The following is an 18,121-nucleotide window of genomic DNA, read 5'->3' as shown; positions in this document are numbered from 1 at the left end:
TCAATCAAAACAGTTAAAATTTAATGATCTTGTAAAATACAATGCCCCAAAAAAATCTACAGGATGTGACTAAAAATCAACAGGTAATGACCTGAAATGGCCCAGAATTACCTCGTTGCCTGGCATTGGCTACCACCGACAGCCATGCAAGTGGGAGGGGCATGTTTGAAGTGGGAGGGGTTCATTCACTGCCACCCTTCCAGTTCAAATGGATTGAACATTTACTCGTGATAAACTTATAGCAGAAGGATGAAGATAACTTGCTTTTCTGTTTATTAGTTATTTATTATGTAGAATATCCTAGAATGATTTCCTCACCAATGCATCAATAATTGTTGTATTGCCATATCATGAGATTATCGTTATCGTGAGATTTGTATCGCAAATCAGAAAGAAAAGACTTGAAGCGCATCCATTTCCCTGAATTAAAAAAAAACAGTCCTATCCAAACTGTAAAAATATACTCAAGGTGCATTTTTTTTACCATTTGATACTGAAAAATAAATGTTAATAAAATTATTAAATAATAATAAATTCAAATTGATTAGCAACATCACTCACGAAGACAACATGCAAAAAAATTTGACCGAAAACCCAAAAATTAATGTAACAAATACGACAATGTCATTAGATAGAGGGACAGTTTTAATTTTTGCTGCAGGCAGTATCAGCTCCTTTCCTATGGTATGGGGTTATTTTGCACTGAGCAACTTGATATGCCACCATTATATGATGCTAACAGTGCTCTCTGGTTGATGTAACAGATGTAACACTAACAAAGCGGGACGAATGTTGGCAAAATTCAGCACGTTTTCGCTGAAAAAAAAAATCGAGCAGCTTATCAATGTGATTGGGGTCTAATGTCTTTCAGTGACGTCTTAATTGATTTGGTTCCCTGCTGTCTGCTGCAAAGATTTTTAGACGCAGCAAACAGACTAGTCTTCCCTCATCTCCTACTGTATTAAAAGTCCAAGCCAAACGCTACATGCGCTTCGTCATATTTCCTCGTCTCAGCTCTCCATATCTCCAGTGTTCTTTGTTGTTTGCTCTTGTTTGGTTCAAAAATACTGTGCACACACTGAAAATGAGAGCGCCACTGCCACCCACTGAGTGGATGTGCAATTACACTTTATTCTAATACGGCAAATAACTATGTTCCCCGAGGTCAGATGCGCCACCCCCGGCATCACTCTTTGCCCCCCTGGAGGCCTGCGCCCCATTATTTGAGAAGTACTGCTGTAGAGTTTCCGCTGGCAACAGCGGATGGCAAGATGGATTGTGTTCAACGGAAAATGGTTTCTGGACGTATTGTTGAGCCCAATTTATGATTTCCTTTACAGTACCATTCCTGTTGGTGGTACAGTGCCGTTTAAGGGCCCCGAGGATAACGGGCATATAGTCCTTCTAAAAAAATTAGCATATCGTGATAAAGTTCATTATTTTCTGTAATGTACTGATAAACATAAGACTTTCATATATTTTAGATTCATTACACACAACTGAAGTAGTTCAAGCCTTTTATTGCTTATAAGCCTAATCATTTGAATCAACGAATTAACTCAAAACCCCTGCGAAAGATTCCTGAGGCTTTTAAAACTCCCAGCCTGGTTCATTACTCAAAACCGCAATCATTGGCAAGGCTGCCGACCTGACTGCTGTCCAGAAGGCCATCATTGACACCCTCAAGCAAGAGGCTATGACACAGAAAGAAATTTCTGAGCGAATAGGCTTTTCCCAGAGTGCTGTATCAAGGCACCTCAGTAAGAAGTCTGTGGGAAGGAAAAAGTGTGGCAGGAAACGCTGCACAACCAGAAGAGGTGACCGCACCCTGAGAAAGATTGTGGAGAAGGGCCGATTCCAGACCTTGGGGGACCTGCAGAAACAGTGGACTGAGTCTGGAGTAGGAACTTCCAGAGCCACCGTGCACAGGCGTGTGCTGGAAATGGGCTACAGGTGCCGCATTCCCCAGGTCAAGCCACTTTTGAACCTGAAACAGCGGCAGAAGCGCCTGACCTGGGCTCCAGAGAAGCAGCACTGGACTGTTGCTCAGTGGTCCAAAGTATTTTTTTTCAGATGCCTACTGCCCGTAGTTGGCTGGGATAGGCTCCAGCACCTCCGCGACCCTCGTGAGGAAAAGCGGCATGGAAAATGAATGAATGAATGAATGAATGAATGAATGAATGAAAGCAAATTTTGCATGTCATTCGGAAATCAAGGTGCCAGAGTTTGGAGGGAGACTGGGGGGAAGGAAATGCCAAAATGCCTGAAGTCCAGTGTCAAGTACCCACAGTCAGTGATGGTCTGGGGTGCCATGTCAGCTGCTGGTGTTGGTCTACTGTGTTTTATCAAAGGCAGGGTCAATGCAGTTAGCTATCAGGAGATTTTGGAGCACTTCATGCTTCCATCTGCTGAAAAGCTTTATGGAGATGAAGATTTCATTTTTCAGCACGACCTGGCACCTGCTCACAGTGCCAAAACCACTGGTAAATGGTTTACTGACCATGGCATTACTGTGCTCAATTGGCCTGCCAACTCTCCTGACCTGAAGTTGAGAGACACCAGACCCAACACTGTTGATGAGCTTAAGGCCGCTATCGAAGCATCCTGGGCCTCCATAACACCTCAGCAGTGCCACAGGCTGATTGCCTCCATGCCACGCCACATTGAAACAGTCATTTCTGCAAAAGGACCAAGTATTGAGTGCATAGCGGATATAATTAATTGAAGGTTGACTTTTTTTGTATTAAAAAAACACTTTTTTGTATTGGTCGGATGAAATATGCAAATTTTTTGAGACAGGGATTTTTGTTTTTTCTTGACTTTTATGCCAAAATCATCAATATTAAAACAATAAAAGGCAGGAACTGCTTCAGTTGTGTGCAACGAATCTAAAATATATGAAAGTCCAATGTTTATCAGTATATTACAGAAAATAATGAACTTTATCACAATATACAATTTTTTTTTTTTGAAGAACTAGTACATTATGTTTTTTTGGCCTTGACCTTTACGCACAGAGATTGTCCCAGATTCTCTCCATTTTGACATTCATGCATTGCAAATGATGATAATTTCAAACTCTGCAATTTTTCACTTTCTGCTATTGCTCCACTATCATTCTGCCTAACATTGGGGGAATTGTTGATTCTTGCCTTCTGAAAGACTTTGCCAATCCCAGCTCTTTTTATACTCAATTGTGTTGCTAATGGACTAATTACTGGTAATTGGTCTAACAGCTTTTCATTATACATATGCAATTTACTGTTTCAGCCTCTTCTTGCTATTTGTCCCAACATTTTTTTTAGATTAGTTGGCACCATTAAATTTAAAATCAACATATTTTCTCCCTAAACTGATAAGACTTTCTCAGTTTAAACTTGTGATCTTTCATCTATGTTGAATTTTGAATAAAATATTGAAATTCGGCACTTCCACATCACTGCCTTCAGTATTTATTCACAATCTAAATCGGGTCCTAACTTTTAGGAGACATTGACAGCTTAAAAAAATGTAAAACGTGACATCATAAAAAATGTGACATCAGGGTTTCATACCTGGGAGCCTTGCTTAAATGGGTTGCCGAGCTCGCATTCAGCCTGAGAGCCGTTTTGATTGGCGACGCAAATTATCTGCTTGTCAATCTGTGTAAAGTCAGTCGCATTGAGCCATCAGTGACTTTTAACTTAAGTCACAAGTTTTCTAATAGAAGCCTTTCAGACTTGTACTGTACCGCAGTGCGATGCGAGCGGACGCCCGAATACGACAACGTGTCGGGGAACGAGCCCGTCAGCTTTGCCTCGTAGGCGTCGTCTCCGTTGATGTTGCTGACGGTCAGACGCAGAGCTAAGTCTTTCCTCTCGTAAGTCAGATGAAACACGGGCACGTTGCTCTTGCTGCAGATGCACACATGAACATTTTGCATTTTACAGGTGGCTTAAACACAGTACGACTGCAGTTTCCCTCAGGTAATCAAGGAAGGATGATCACAAGTTTAAAGAGGTTCTTTGTCTTACTTACATGGGCAAAGGTGAGTAAATGTCTTGATTGCTTTGCTTGTACAGCAACTTGTAGTCCATCATCAGGTTACTGCGACAAATATGATCACTTCCGCATCCTTCCTTGACAAAGTTGACCTACAACAAAAAATATGGGTCATTCCAGAATTGGAGAACATTTGACATCTTATCCATCAAATTTGAAATAATCCACATGCAAAATTCTAAAACATGCATATTCCAAGTAAATTGTGGGGCTGTCGTTGGGCAACCCGGACTTTCAACTCCCTCCACAGACTTTCTATGGGGTTGAGATCTGGAGACTGGCTAGGTCACTCCAGGACCTTGAAATGCTTCTTACGAAGCCACTCCTTTGTTGCCCTGGTTGTGTGTTTGCGATCATTGTCATGCTGAAAGACCCAGCAACGTCTCATCTTCAATGCCCTTGCTGATGGAAGGAAATTTTCACTCAAAATCTCTCGATACATGGCCTCATTCATTCTTTCTTTTACACAGATCAGTTGTCCTGGTCCTTTTGCAGAAAAACAGCCCCAAAGCATGATGTTTCCACCCCCATGCTTCACAGTGTCTATGGTGCAATTCAGTATTCTTTTTCCTCCAAACACAAGAATCTGTGTTTCTACTAAAAAGTCCTATTCTGGTTTCATCTGACCATAACACATTCTCCCAGTCCACTTCTGGATCATCCAAATGCTCTCTAGCGAACCGTAGACGGGCCTGGATGTGTACTTTCTTCAGCAGGGGGACACGTCTGGCAGTGCAGGATTTGAGTCCCTGGCGGCGCATTGTGTTATTGATAGTAGCCTTTGTTACTGTGGTCCCAGCTCTCTGTAGGTCATTCACTAGGTCCTTCCGTGTAGTTTTGGGATTTTTGCTCACCATTCTTTTTATCATTTTGATGCCACGGGGTGAGGAGGGAGTTGAAAGTCCGTGTTGCCCAATGACAACCGCAAAATATCACTGCTTTAGAGGAGATCTGCATGGAGGAATGGGCCAAAATACCAGCAACAGTGTGTGAAAAGCTTGTGAAGAGTTACAGAAAACGTTTGGCCTCCGTTATTGCCAACAAAGGGTACATAACAAAGTATTGAGATTAACTATTGGTATTGACCAAATACTTATTTTCCACCATGATTTGCAAATAAATTCATTAAAAATAAAAAAAAAATGTGATTTTCAGTTTTGTCCCCCTCCACCCCCCACCCCACATTCTGTATCTCATGGTTGAGGTTTACCCGTGTTGACAATTACAGGCCTCTCTAATATTTTCGAGTGGGAGAACTTGCACAATTAGTGGTTGACTAAATACTTATTTGCCCCACTGTATGAATATGTCACGCATTGTGAACATATAACAGAAACGATGTCGCATTTTCGTTTCGTCGTCTCGTCAGACGAAAACTGGCATTCGTCTCGTTATGTTTTTGTCTCCCAAGCCACGTTTTTAGCTCGTCATTGTCAACACAAAAATGTTAGTCAACAAAATATTTTCGTTATCGTCATTGTTGACGAAAACAATACAGTTGTTACGTATTGAAAAATATGTAGCAGAAAATCAGAAAAGTGAAGGATTCATTTTCAACAATTTTGAAGCCTAAACGTCCTCCAATTCTGGAATGACCCATACATTGTCAACTTTGAGTCATTAGGCACGGTAATGCATACCTTGAGGGTTTCTTTGCTCGACTGAGAAGAATCTAAAATGGGCATCAGCTGCGGGAGGCCGCTTTTTGACTTTTGACGCTTCGTGCCAACTATTTGTGCTGTCACCTCAATGGGAATGCTGCGCATCTTATCCTTAATGTTGTCCTGTGCAAAAAAATAAAAAGATGGCCGTTACACAAGAGGAGGTGGCACGAAAAATATGAAGTCCATTCATCCAGCAATTAATTATTTGTGTGGAATAATCTCAAATGCCAATATTAATACTAATTTACTGTACAGTATGTAACACTGATTTATGATTGTGTACATGTTAAATTTATGGTGTTCTTTTTTCTTCTTACCTTTAACTTTGCTTTTATCTTTACACACGTTTCCTGCTTTTGTCCTCGAAGGTCCAAGGTGCCGTTAAACTGATGTTCTGTTTCCGAGTTGGATTTGTTCAAGAATATGACTCTGGAGAGCAAGCCTTGTTTCCTGCGATCTCCGTCCGCCTCCACAGAATAGCTGATGGCTGTAGAGGAAGCGGTTGAAACAAAGATGTGAGAAAGAGGAATCCTTCTGTGAGCATCATCAAAATGAAAGGTGACTCATGTACTTATTCTTGGGTTGTAAGACACAGGGTTTGCTTTGTAGCTGAAGCAAGCGTCCACTGTGAAGCTATAAGCAGAAAATAGATTATTTCTAAATTACACTTTATAAAGTTGCTATTATGAATAAATACTGGAGGAGTATTTACCAAATGTTGTTGCCACAGTTCTTTACTGTCAGATCAATTTCACGTGGGGAAATTTGGACATTTCTGTGGATACTAATAACTGGTCGTGCCCTGAAAAAGACAGTGATGTGAAATTGATTTAGCATTTGCAAAAGGAATGAAAACCCCGACCTGAAGTTGAGTAAATAAATCTTCTCAGCAAATATTTGTGTAAATATCGTGAAATGTGTAAAAATATGAAAACCTGTATATAAGTGCCGAGTCTGATAGAGAGCCCACAGCAAGGTCAGGATAAGAGTTGCTGTCCAGGTCCATGTTGCCTGCCAGAGAATAGCCAAACAGTCGCATGTTGTAATCTTTCCCGGAAATGATCTGGAATAAAATATATTTAAAAAAATAAATAAATAAATAAAAAGAGGTAAAAATGAATTCCATTATGAGAACCTGATTGCCTATGTATTAACTCACTTGCTGAATACGTAGGCATATTTTCTATACATGTTGCGCTTAAAATTTTTCAGACGATAAATCGCACTAGTCAAAAAATACATAATGAAGAGTCAAAGTGCGTACGACAGGATAAAGAAAGTCTAAAATAGCATTATTATGTGAATTAGAATCATATTTTGAGACGGTTCAACTATATACAACAAATTGGCAAAGCGCAAATGACGAGAAATTAGTCTTTTAATCTGTGTTTTAGCCACGCCTACCATTATAGGGCTCTAGCATCCCCAATAGGATGACGTCGTCAGGAGAATGGTTTCATCTCATTTAGACTTCAATCCTTTGAGGGGGAATTATTCATAACGAGGAAAATGCGACGAAGAGAGCAAAAAAATGTCATTCTTTCAATCTCTCTACTCCAATATTTTTACATTATATTGTTTTTATCAACATCGGAGCACAGAGCTGCACGTGGCCAAGCTGAGGAAAGTGCATTCTCGGCAGGCACGCAAGAAAGACCGATCGGGCTGGGTCAGCCAACCCATCGTTGTACTGGGGCCACGGCGGGCTGCCAGGGCTCGTCATCAAGCCGAGGAAAGCGCATTCTCGGTGGGCACGCGAAGAGAACCAGGCGAGCAAAATACAGCTCACTGTCCTGCTGGGACCACAGCGGGTTGGCAGTTCTCGTCGCCGGGAATGAACGCCGAAAATAGCCCATTCTCGGCCGACATCAGAGCACAGAGCTGCACGTGGCCAAGCTGAGGAAAGCGCATTCTCGGTGGGCGCGCAAAGAGGACCGTGGGGGTACAAGTCGCCGATCGCCGGCCACAAAATGCAAGCCACTTCCTTATTAAAACGTGTGCCTTGATCCCAGTATTTTACATAATACAAAACACTAAGTCCAATGCTCCCACAGGTGTCAGAATTGTTTACGCCAATCTCGGTGTGAACGGGAACTTTTTGAAACCCAAAAAGGCTCATACGCCTCTTCCTGGTGCAGCAAAATTTTTCTCCAGCACATTTGTCTGGCGTGATGCGAAAAATAAACGAATTCATCCGCAAAATCAACTGAATCGCAGTCGTTTTGCATACTGTAGTATTGGATGTATACTAAAGATGACTATCCCACTGACATCACATTCAGAATCTTTGTCAATCCAGGAAGTCGCTCATTTTCATGCCGCGGGATTAAAAAAAACTGAATAAATATATCAATCACTTCCACACACATCCAAGCTGTGCATTTCATTTAGGAGCATAAAATGCTGCGGAAAATATAAAATAAACATGCTTTTTGCTGTCATCACCACTAGAGTTAATGAAATTATATATGTCATATTAGAGTAATGGTTCCCAAACATTTTACAGCAAGTACTACCTCAAAGGAAAATTGGACTTTCCGAGTACCACCATTAGGGAAAACATAAACTTAATGACTACCAGTGACGGCGCTGCGATTTATTTTTACTGGAAATCTACCGACGTCAATGGCACTGAAACATGAGCATTCGCGGCCAGACCTCCAAGTTCGAATGAGTTCGACAACTATCGCCGTCAAGTGTCAGGTAAAGAGTCAAAATACGTGTGATAATCCGAAATGCTCAGAACAAAAGACTTTTACATGCCACAGTTTGAGCATTAATACTGGACTTTTTTTTATTTTATTTTTTTATTTAATTAAGTGAAAGTGCAATGTACTTAAAGGATTTGGTTTAAATGGTATTATACCTGTAAGTGGTTCCTAAGTGTTTGAAAGGAAATTGTTCTTAAACATCAATTTTAAATATCATGGAATTTAAATTGGTTACAATTGAACTGTACATGATTAATACACTGTACTAGATTAACAAAGTGGATTAATTCGGTCAATTTTACCACAAGTACCACAAGAGAGAGCCTGCATACCACTGGTGGTACTCATTTCACACTTCAAGAACTATTGCACTATAATTGCGTTTTGGGCGGAAATTTTATTTTATCAGATGAAGAACAAACATACATATGCAGTGAAGAAAATAAGTATTTGAACACCCTGCTTATTTGCAAGTTCTCCCACTTAGAAATCATGGCGGGGTCTGGAATTTTCATTTTAGGTGCATGTCCACTATGAGATAATCTAAACAGAAAAAAATCCAGAGATTACAATGTATGATTTTTTAAAAACAATTTATTTGTGTGATACAGCTGCAAATAAGTATTTGAACACCTGAGAAAACGAATGTTAATATTTGGTACAGTAGCCTTTGTTTGCAATTACAGAGGTCAAACGTTTCCTGTAGTTTTTGTTCTAGGTTTGCATACACTGCAGGAGGGATCTTGGCCCACTCATCAGTCAGGTTTCTGGGCTGTCGCTGAGGAGCACGGAGCTTGAGCTCCCTCCAAAACCCTATTGGGTTTAGGTCTGGAGCAGAGGTTGCGCTAGACATTTTCGTTGTCTGTCATTTTGACTGACAGGGTCATAAAAATCCGGTCATAATCTATTTTTACCCGTCACTTAAATTTTAAAAAATACAATGATGACATATTCAATAGTATTTAGTTTTCATTCATTTTGAATTAATACTGTAACGCTTGCTTGGCGGCGAAAAATTAGACACGGAAGTCGTGGTATTTTTCTCCCTCTTTTTACTCTGCTTACCGCCAACAACACCAACAAAACAACAACTCCGCCCCCAAAGAAAAAGAGGCAACTATATAGACCCCAATCACCAACGTCACACAATGATCTTAATTGTGGTTGTCAGCCCAAAATCTTCTAAATATATATTAAATGCATCTTACCAGATATAAAATGACTACTACATAGTCTGTGGTGATCGTTTGGTGCCCAGATTTCTTGTCGAATTAAAGCAGTCCATCACGCTCTCCTCTTCGGGTCTCTCAGAATACGGTAGAACTTGAAGTCTCTCCGTCTATGTTCTCTGTTACTGCAACCAACCACCACACACGCCTTCACCATTTTGATTATTAATGTTAACGAGCAGAAAAACACGCCGTAATAGGAGGCATGTACGTAGCGGTAATGTGTAAACATGACGAGCTGACACACAATATGGCGGCTCCAGTCAGGGGGGTGGAGTTGTGACGTCATGTGATTGGGATCTATACACAGGCGGCAATCTAGTCCACCAATTGGATGACACGCTGGCACACCGGGTGCACCAATAAGAACCTCGCGTTGATGTGTCAATCACGGTGCCGCCGCCAGACCCCGGTGACGCTACAATATTCTGACAGAATAGCCAACGACGTCATGCATTAAGAGAGACAATAGCTAATTAATATGCTCACTCGCCACCCTGTGGTCTGGGGTTTGAATTGCAACCTGTCAAAATGACGGACGGACTTCAGTTTTTTCCGTCACCGTTTTAAAAAACCGGTCAACGACGGAAAATATTCGGTTAACGCGACCCCTGGTCTGGAGACCAGCTAGGCCATAGTAGAATGGTAAATGGTGTTATAACATTGTTATGGTCCTTAAGAAGCCACTCCTTGGTTTTCCTGGCTCTGTGCTTCGGGTCATTGTCATGTTGGAAGACCCAGGCATGACCCATCTTCAATGCTCTGACTAAAGGAACGAGGTTGTTCCCGAGAATCTCACAATACAGGGCCCCAGTCATCCTCTCTTTAATACAGTGCACTTGTCCTGTCCCATGCGCAGAAAAACACCCACAAAGCATGATGCTACCACCTCTATGCTTCACAGTAGGGATGGTGTTCTTGAGCTAGTACTCATAATTCTTCTTTCTCCAAACACGGTTAATGGAATTATGACCAAAAACTTCTATTTTACTCTCATCTCTCATCTCATGACTCCTTTACATCATCCAAATGGTCATAGGACAACTTAAGACGGGCCTTGATGTTCTGGTTTAAGCAGGAGAACCTTCGGTACCATGCATGATTTCAAACCATGACCTCTTAGTGTATTACCAACATTAACCTTAGAAACGGTGGTCTCAGCTCTTTTTAGGTAATTGACCAAGTCCTGTCGTGTAGTTCTGGGCTGATTCCTCACCTTTCTTAGGATCATTGAGACCCCACGAGGTTATATTTTACATGGGGCTCCACTCCGACTGAGATTGACCGTCATGTTTAGCTTCTTCCATTTTCTAATGATTGCTCCAACAGTGGACCGTTTTTCACCAAGCTGCTTGGCAATTGCTCTTTAGCCCTTTCAATCCTTGTGGAGGTGAACAATTTTGTCTCTGGTGTCTTTGGACATCTCTTTGGTCTTGGCCATGTTACAAGCTTGAGTCTTACTGATTACCGTAGTTTCTGGACTATAAGGCGCACCTGACTATAAGCCGCCACCCACCAAATTTGACAAGAAAACGGCATTTGTTCATAGATAAGCCGCACTCGACAATAAGCCGCAGCTGTCCTCACTGTATTATGGGATATGTACACCAAAAGATATTAACCGGTAACACTTTATTGGACAGCGGCATCATAAGACTGTCATAAGACTAAATGAACCACCATGAAGCTTTGAACCAATTGGCTGCAAAGCTTAATTGCTTCAAGAAGCTTCATTTGGCTATCACTGCTCCCTTGGGGGAGACAGTCAACCTCTGTTGCCACCTGCTGTCAACACTGTTGTTGTACAACATGCCTTTGCATCCATTCATCCATCCATTGCAGCGCTACAGATGTAAATAACAATAAAAATTCATGGTCTGTTCTAATTATTTCTTCAGTTACTCTTCCAGTTGTTTCATTAAGTGGTATTTGGTAACACTTTATTTGACAGTGGCGCCATTAATGTCCATGATAGTGTCATAATCATGTCATAATTATGACGGTCTTATGGCAGTTTTATGACACTGCTGTCCCAATTAAATCAATATAAAAGCCGCACTGGACTATAAGCCTCAGGATTCAAAATTAGGGGGAAAAGTAGCGGTTTATAGTCCGAGAATTATGGTATATGGTGTAGATTTATGCTGCTATTGACCTCAAACAAGTGCATCTGATTCAAGATAATACAAGGAGTGGAGGTGGACATTTAATAGGCAGACTAACAAGTCTTTTAGGGTAAGAATTGTGGCTGATAGACAGGTGTTCAAATTAGGGCTGTCAAAATTCTCGCGTTAACGGGCGGTAATTAATTTTTAAAATTAATCACGTTAAAATACTTGACGCAATTAACGCACATGCCCCGCTCAAACACATTAAAATGACAGCACAGTGTCATGTCCGCTTGTTACTTGTGTTTTTTGGTGTTTTGTCTTCCTCTGCTGGCGCTTGGGTGCGACTGATTTTATGGGTTTCAGCACCATGATCAATGTGTAATTATTGCCATCATCAATGGCAAGCTACTAGTTTATATTTTGATTGAAATTTTTACAAATTTTATTAAAACGAAAACATTAAGAGGGGTTTTAATATAAAATTTCTATAACTTGTACTAACATTTATGTTTTAAGAACTACAAGTCTTTCTATATATGGATCGCTTTAACAGAATGTTAATGTTAATGCCATCTTGTTGATTTATTGTTATAACAATCAAATACAGTACTTATGTACAGTATGTTGAATGTATATATCCGCCTTGTGTCTTATCTTTCCATTCCAACAATAATTTACAGAAAAATATGGCATATTTTATAGACGGTTTGAATTGCGTATAATTACGATTAATTAATTTTTAAGATGTGATTAACTCGATTAAAAATTTTAATCATTTGACGGCCCTAGTTCAAATACTTATTTGCAGCTGTTTCACACACATAAATTGTTAAAAAATCATGCATTGTGATTTCTAGATTTTTCACCTTAGGTCATCTCTCTCACAGTGGACATGCACCTACGATGAAAATTTCAGACTCCTCCATGATTTCGAACTGGGAGAACTTGCAAAATAGTAGGGTGTTCAAGCACTTATTTTCTCAACTGTATATATTATACATATACTGTGTACATGATAATATGATAGTAGAGCAGTGACGTGCGGTCAGGGGAGGCAGGTGAGGCAGAGCCTCACCTGTCATCATGACAAAAAAATAATTATAGCATCAAATTTATATTAATATTTGTCCATTGCTCTTAATGTATGACTCATTTCAAACATTTTTTATAGTCAAAATCGCTGAATTTGCCCATTTCCTGTTCAAATAACGAAATGAAACGAGAGGTGCGGCAGCAACTAGTAAAGCCTCACCTCTGATTGCGCAATCCATAACAAACTGGGTTGATACATGGAATTGGAGCATGCTGGTTGCCGTACATCTGCATGTCGCCATTATAATGTTTCCAGATACGTTTATTTGACCTGATTTTCCACAGTCTGGCTAATGTCTTTAACCCTTAAAGTTTAATGTTTGTTAGCGACATATTTAGTTTTGCTGATGGGAAATAAAACCGCAGTGAAAAGGCACAGGTTGCGGCAGATAGTACGCTGCCGCACAGAAAGGGGGCGAACGTGAGCCAACAGGTAATGGCGCCAGGCGAATCAAGTGCACTGCGGCGAGCCGTTTTGTATTGTTTACTACATCGACATCGGACTCCCAAAATGGAAGAGGACTATATATCCAAACTTTAAAAATTCTCAAAACTGGACTTTCAGTCAAAAGTGGACCTGATTAACAGAGGAAGACCAACGCCGGAGCTAAAAGGTTTGCTTCAAACTACGGGGCAGTCTAAGATAACTCGCTCTTTTCAAACGGAGTGGTACACCCGAAAAGACTGGCTGTGTGGCTGTCCTTCGAAAAACTCCCTTTACTGCTTCCCATGCCTTTTGTTCTCAACTTGTGCCAATGTCTGGACTAACACGGGATATTGTGACATGAAAAATTTACCACGAAGTCTCAGCAAACATGAGAGATCGTACACTCACATTCCTTTAAAATTTTTTGGAAGCTCAAGGATCGATTTGGCTTTGAACGAACAGCGGCGGCTCAACGTTAGCACCCACAATGCTAAGGTAAAGGAGAACTGCATTTTGAAAGACCTCATTAATGCAACCTGCTTCTTAGCTAAGCAGGAGTTAGCATTTCGTGGTAACGATGAGAGGGCAAGCTCTACTAATCGTGGCAATTATGTCGAACTTTTATACGCTTTTGCTGAGAAAGATGAGAGGTTAGCTAGACATTTGGACACATCCACTGTGTTTTCTGGCTTGTCAAATAGAATACAGAACGATCTAATTGAAGCAATCGGTGATGTGATACAGTCGGAATTGGACCGATTAAGGACAACTTTCCTCCCTGGCGATCATCTCCATTGAGGCGGAGAGACTTTTAAAACTAAAGGAAAATAAGGAGGACTTTTACAACAAAGTAACTGAGGTTTTTGTGGCGAAGGGCAGGCGCATGGACTTCATCTACAAATAAAGGTAAGACCACAGTTTTCATTTTAATCTTAATATTTTAAAACTAAATTTTGGCCTTAAATAAAATATACTTTTTCTTTTCATGCTTTTTGTTGAGCAATCTGTATTAAATTGATTTAAGTATCAGATTCAAGTTTTAAAAACAACTGAATATTTCACAAAAGGTCAAAATTGAAATATGTGGTTTTGTACACCACTCTGTACTCATTTATGTTGTATGAACTAAAGACTTGCGATGGAAATTCCAACACATGGAGAGTGTAGCGCAAATGCATGTTATTTTCTACCTTTACGTATCTGTAATATGTACCGTGTGTGTGTGTTTTGTGAAGAATGCTGATGAGATATGAAATAACCAGTAGTTAATTGAATAAGCTACCCTTTTTGGTTATATATTTGTAAATCTGACACTTAAGGAGTCAGTGCCTCACCAACCACGAACCTCACCGCACGTCACTGTAGTAGAGATATGCGTAGGATGTCAGTGTGAAGAGAAACCATGCTAGTCGCACCTGAGTATAAGTTGCAGGGCAAGCCAAACTACATATATTTTTAAAAAGTGCAATTTGTAGTCTGGCAAATATGGTAGTTCTGCCATTCTGTCATGTTTCATGTGCAATGTCTAAACCGGAACTAACCTGTACTGATCTTGCTTTTATTCCCTGCGCAGACCCATGATAAATGTAGACCTTTCCAGCACCGGCATCATCATAAGGAGCTCCGACGGCAATGTCTGATGGAGGAAAATTTGATGCAACAATATTCTCGTTAAAAAGCAACAAAAGACTGACCTTCATAAGAGTCTTGATTGATGTCTCCAATGTTGTCCACCGCTAACCCAAACATGGAGTCTCGGGTCCCGTCGAGACGAACGGGTACGACGCCTCGCCATCGTCCCGCTTGGTTGATGTAAACATAAATAGCCCCTCCCACATCTTTGTCCTTCATGTAGAACTGAGGTGCTCCGACAACGATGTCCTGCCACCTTGGTAACATAGATGCACAGTCAGGATTTTCTATTGTATTTTTGATGCAGATTCTGAAATTGTCTGTTTGATGAATATTAACTCATTCAATCACAGCCCTTTTCACCTGTGCAACCCCTTTCGCTCCTGGCCGTTTTACTGGATTTTGATTGATTTTGCAAGGCCCACAGAAAATTCGGTTCTATTGCTATATAAACATGGAAACCACCAAAAGAAAGATTAGACTCTCTTCTTTCAGCAGGAAAAAAGTAAGTTTATATCTTTGTCCATTCTTTAGAAATCAGCATTAGAAAATAGCTTAGTTTGAGCAATTTTCCAATTTCTGATGAAAAAACAGAGAAATTGAGCTTTTTGTGAAAGCATACATTTCAAACATAACTTTGACTTTAAGACAGCTATTTTTTGCTTTAGTTACATTCCAAACATCCCAAACAAATAGAGCTTTTGATAGCAAAGTAACAATTTATTTACACATAACTAACTGAGAGATGACGCTGTTGTCGCCATGACAACCGGGTAAAGTTTTCCCTCATCGCCGCTTGTCTCATAAAGATGGATTTTTTTGAGTCTCTGTGGTGTCTGCTCGGCGACCAGCACGGACTCAACGGCATCGTCCGCTGCACTGGTGGTCCCGGTCGTTCTGCTCGGTCGTCCGCCGCCTGGCATCCTGGACGCCATTCGGTCGTCTTCCGCCAGCGCCCCGGCCATGCGGCCCGGCCGTTTGTTGCCGTTGAATTGGGTTGTGGGTCTTACCAAATGCACTACTGCCCTCCAGTGGCCAGTTTTATTGCCTAAAATAGATTTTCAGCTTTGTGCTTTAGAGCTAAATTGAATCAGAACCCAGAGATTTCTCTTGTAAAAAAAAAAAAAAAAAAACATAAAAGACGTATAAATTCGTCTTTGGGACACTGAAACAATTAAAAATTGAACATATTTATACGTTTTTGGGAGCAAATGAGTTCAAATGTGACACACCTGTCCCCGTTCAGGTCAACTACGGCCACGTCGTATCCAAATGAGGACGCCAGGCCAGGTCCGTACAGCGTGTGCTCCACTACAAGTCGGGGCGAGCCTTCATTCTCTTTCCTCAGCAGGAGCACGGCTCCACTGTGATTGGCTCTCGGCGCTCCTGCCACCACGATTAGGCCACGCCTCCTGGTGATGCTGTGACCTGAGTCCAGAGAAAATCCTGAACGGAAAAAGAATCCAAGAGGTCATTGGTGCTAATGGCTGCTCAGACTGTGGGTCGAGAGGACCTACAATACCACCTCCGTACAGGTTTTGTATTTCAAATCAGAATATTGCATTTAGCAGCTTACCAAGGTAGCTGTTGGCAGGCACGGGTACCAGATCCGCGTTATATACGTGCTCATCCCCAACTTCATAAGGGCCGTCGTCGTACACGCCCATCTCCAGCAGAGTGTTGTTTTTCTGCTCCACCCGTACGATGCCTGATGAGGAACAAAACGTGTCAGTCGCACACAACAAAGAGCTGCTGAACTTGTTTAAGACCTTTCCAGTTGTACGCTCCCGGCGCCCCGAACACCAGGTAATGATAGTCTTTGGTGAAAGCGGCGGCCACGCCCTGCTGACACGAGCCAAACATCTCGTGACCTCTGACCCTGCCATCGCAGAAATTCCAGTTGCCGCCGTCCTCATCGGACGACTCATCGATGCTCAGGTCTTGGCTCAGGACATAGCAGCGGCCTGTGATGTCACGGGCCTCTTGTGGCGTGTTTACAAACAAGCGCCTCTGATAGCGATGAGCACAAGTCTGAAGACACAAGAAAAAAAAATTCTTAAAGTTTGGCACTCCTTCCAGTGTTAAGCAAGGAAATCATTGTGTTTAATGTTAAATTGACTTTTCTTTCAAATTTAGTACATTTGATAAGTACGCTTCAGTTGTATTTAACTTTTAAGTACAAAACATTCATATTTCTTGTGAGTTCTTGTGTTTATCAATAGGATTTTTTGCTATCATAAGAGGGATCAACTGGTTCTTAAGTTTGAAATTCAGCTCGGTCCTCCAGTGTGGAGTGAGAACCCAAATAATGAAAATTTTCACAGAAAAGAGATGGCTGGTTATGAATACTCACCACAATCTTTCCCCCAGGTCCTTGACTCTGGACCGTCACCCCCATCCACTGGTTCTCCTTGTTCTCAACTCGGATATCCTCTTTCAAAGTTTAGGCAAAGACAAAGCAACTGCATGAACACGGATACACAATAGAAACCCAAATGAACAAAATAAACAGGCCAACGAGGGTAGTTCAGTGGTTCACACAGCCGACTTTCACTCAGAGCCAAATTCCAACTCTCCCTGTAATTCACGGCCAACTAGTCGAGGATACAGACTGCCTTTTGTCCTATCGCATACGGACGTACGGTTGAACGGATGTACGGGCATAAGGTAAATTCTTACCTTCATTGTCAAATAAAATGCGCTCACAGTCAGGAGAGTAGCTGATGTCACACTTATAAAGTCCCCCAGTGATGTTTGCATTCTGTTTTCCCAAAGCTTTGGCTCGGGGGGCACCAATTAACAACCTGAGAAAAGAAATACAAATGCGTCATGCCTTGTTCACAGCCATCACGTGACCTCAAGGGTTGAATGGGACTCTTATCAGTAGATGGTCAGATTTGGATCTTGTTCAATAACACAACACTTCTGCAGCCTTTTGTTCTTCAACCAGTGTTTCTTGTGAAGAATGCGGGCTATTCGCAAAGCGCTTCAGGGAAGGTTGTGGCGCAACAATGATCCTTGGTTTAACCAGCAGACAACATGTAGAATGTATTTACTGTTTTTCTCTCGCACAGCCTCTAACACATGAAGACATACAGTAGATATGAAAAGTATACAGTACATTAGGCCTGAACGATATTGGGAAAAAAAACTAACGTTGCGATTTTCGGGAGGTTTGTGATATATTGCGATAATAAAACTACAAGAATTTTCA

General features: G+C 41.2%; 1 protein-coding gene across 3 annotated transcripts in view; it reads right to left on the bottom strand.

The window, feature by feature from the left end:
- itga6a (integrin, alpha 6a) overlaps positions 1 to 18,121 on the bottom strand; it is a 51,035-nt gene that overhangs the window by 11,684 nt on the left and 21,230 nt on the right. For 2 of the 3 annotated variants that reach the window (XM_057852236.1, XM_057852238.1), the window contains exons 2-16: positions 17,587 to 17,711; positions 17,261 to 17,340; positions 16,677 to 16,938; positions 16,484 to 16,615; positions 16,140 to 16,353; positions 14,970 to 15,163; positions 14,817 to 14,911; positions 6,641 to 6,768; positions 6,418 to 6,507; positions 6,277 to 6,338; positions 6,023 to 6,192; positions 5,682 to 5,825; positions 4,018 to 4,133; positions 3,731 to 3,893; positions 3,555 to 3,641 (exon numbers count right to left, since the gene is read on the bottom strand). In XM_057852236.1, the coding sequence (XP_057708219.1) occupies positions 3,555 to 3,641; positions 3,731 to 3,893; positions 4,018 to 4,133; positions 5,682 to 5,825; positions 6,023 to 6,192; positions 6,277 to 6,338; positions 6,418 to 6,507; positions 6,641 to 6,768; positions 14,817 to 14,911; positions 14,970 to 15,163; positions 16,140 to 16,353; positions 16,484 to 16,615; positions 16,677 to 16,938; positions 17,261 to 17,340; positions 17,587 to 17,711 (2,062 nt within the window). Of the gene's footprint in view, positions 1 to 3,554; positions 3,642 to 3,730; positions 3,894 to 4,017; positions 4,134 to 5,681; positions 5,826 to 6,022; positions 6,193 to 6,276; positions 6,339 to 6,417; positions 6,508 to 6,640; positions 6,769 to 14,816; positions 14,912 to 14,969; positions 15,164 to 16,139; positions 16,354 to 16,483; positions 16,616 to 16,676; positions 16,939 to 17,260; positions 17,370 to 17,586; positions 17,712 to 18,121 lie in introns of all 3 variants that reach the window. The other variant, XM_057852237.1, reaches the window with a different exon arrangement.

This window comes from Corythoichthys intestinalis, chromosome 12 (assembly GCF_030265065.1).
Source record: "Corythoichthys intestinalis isolate RoL2023-P3 chromosome 12, ASM3026506v1, whole genome shotgun sequence".
Classification (NCBI taxonomy): Eukaryota; Metazoa; Chordata; class Actinopteri; order Syngnathiformes; family Syngnathidae; genus Corythoichthys; species Corythoichthys intestinalis.
This window is presented reverse-complemented; position numbering and strand designations above follow the sequence as displayed.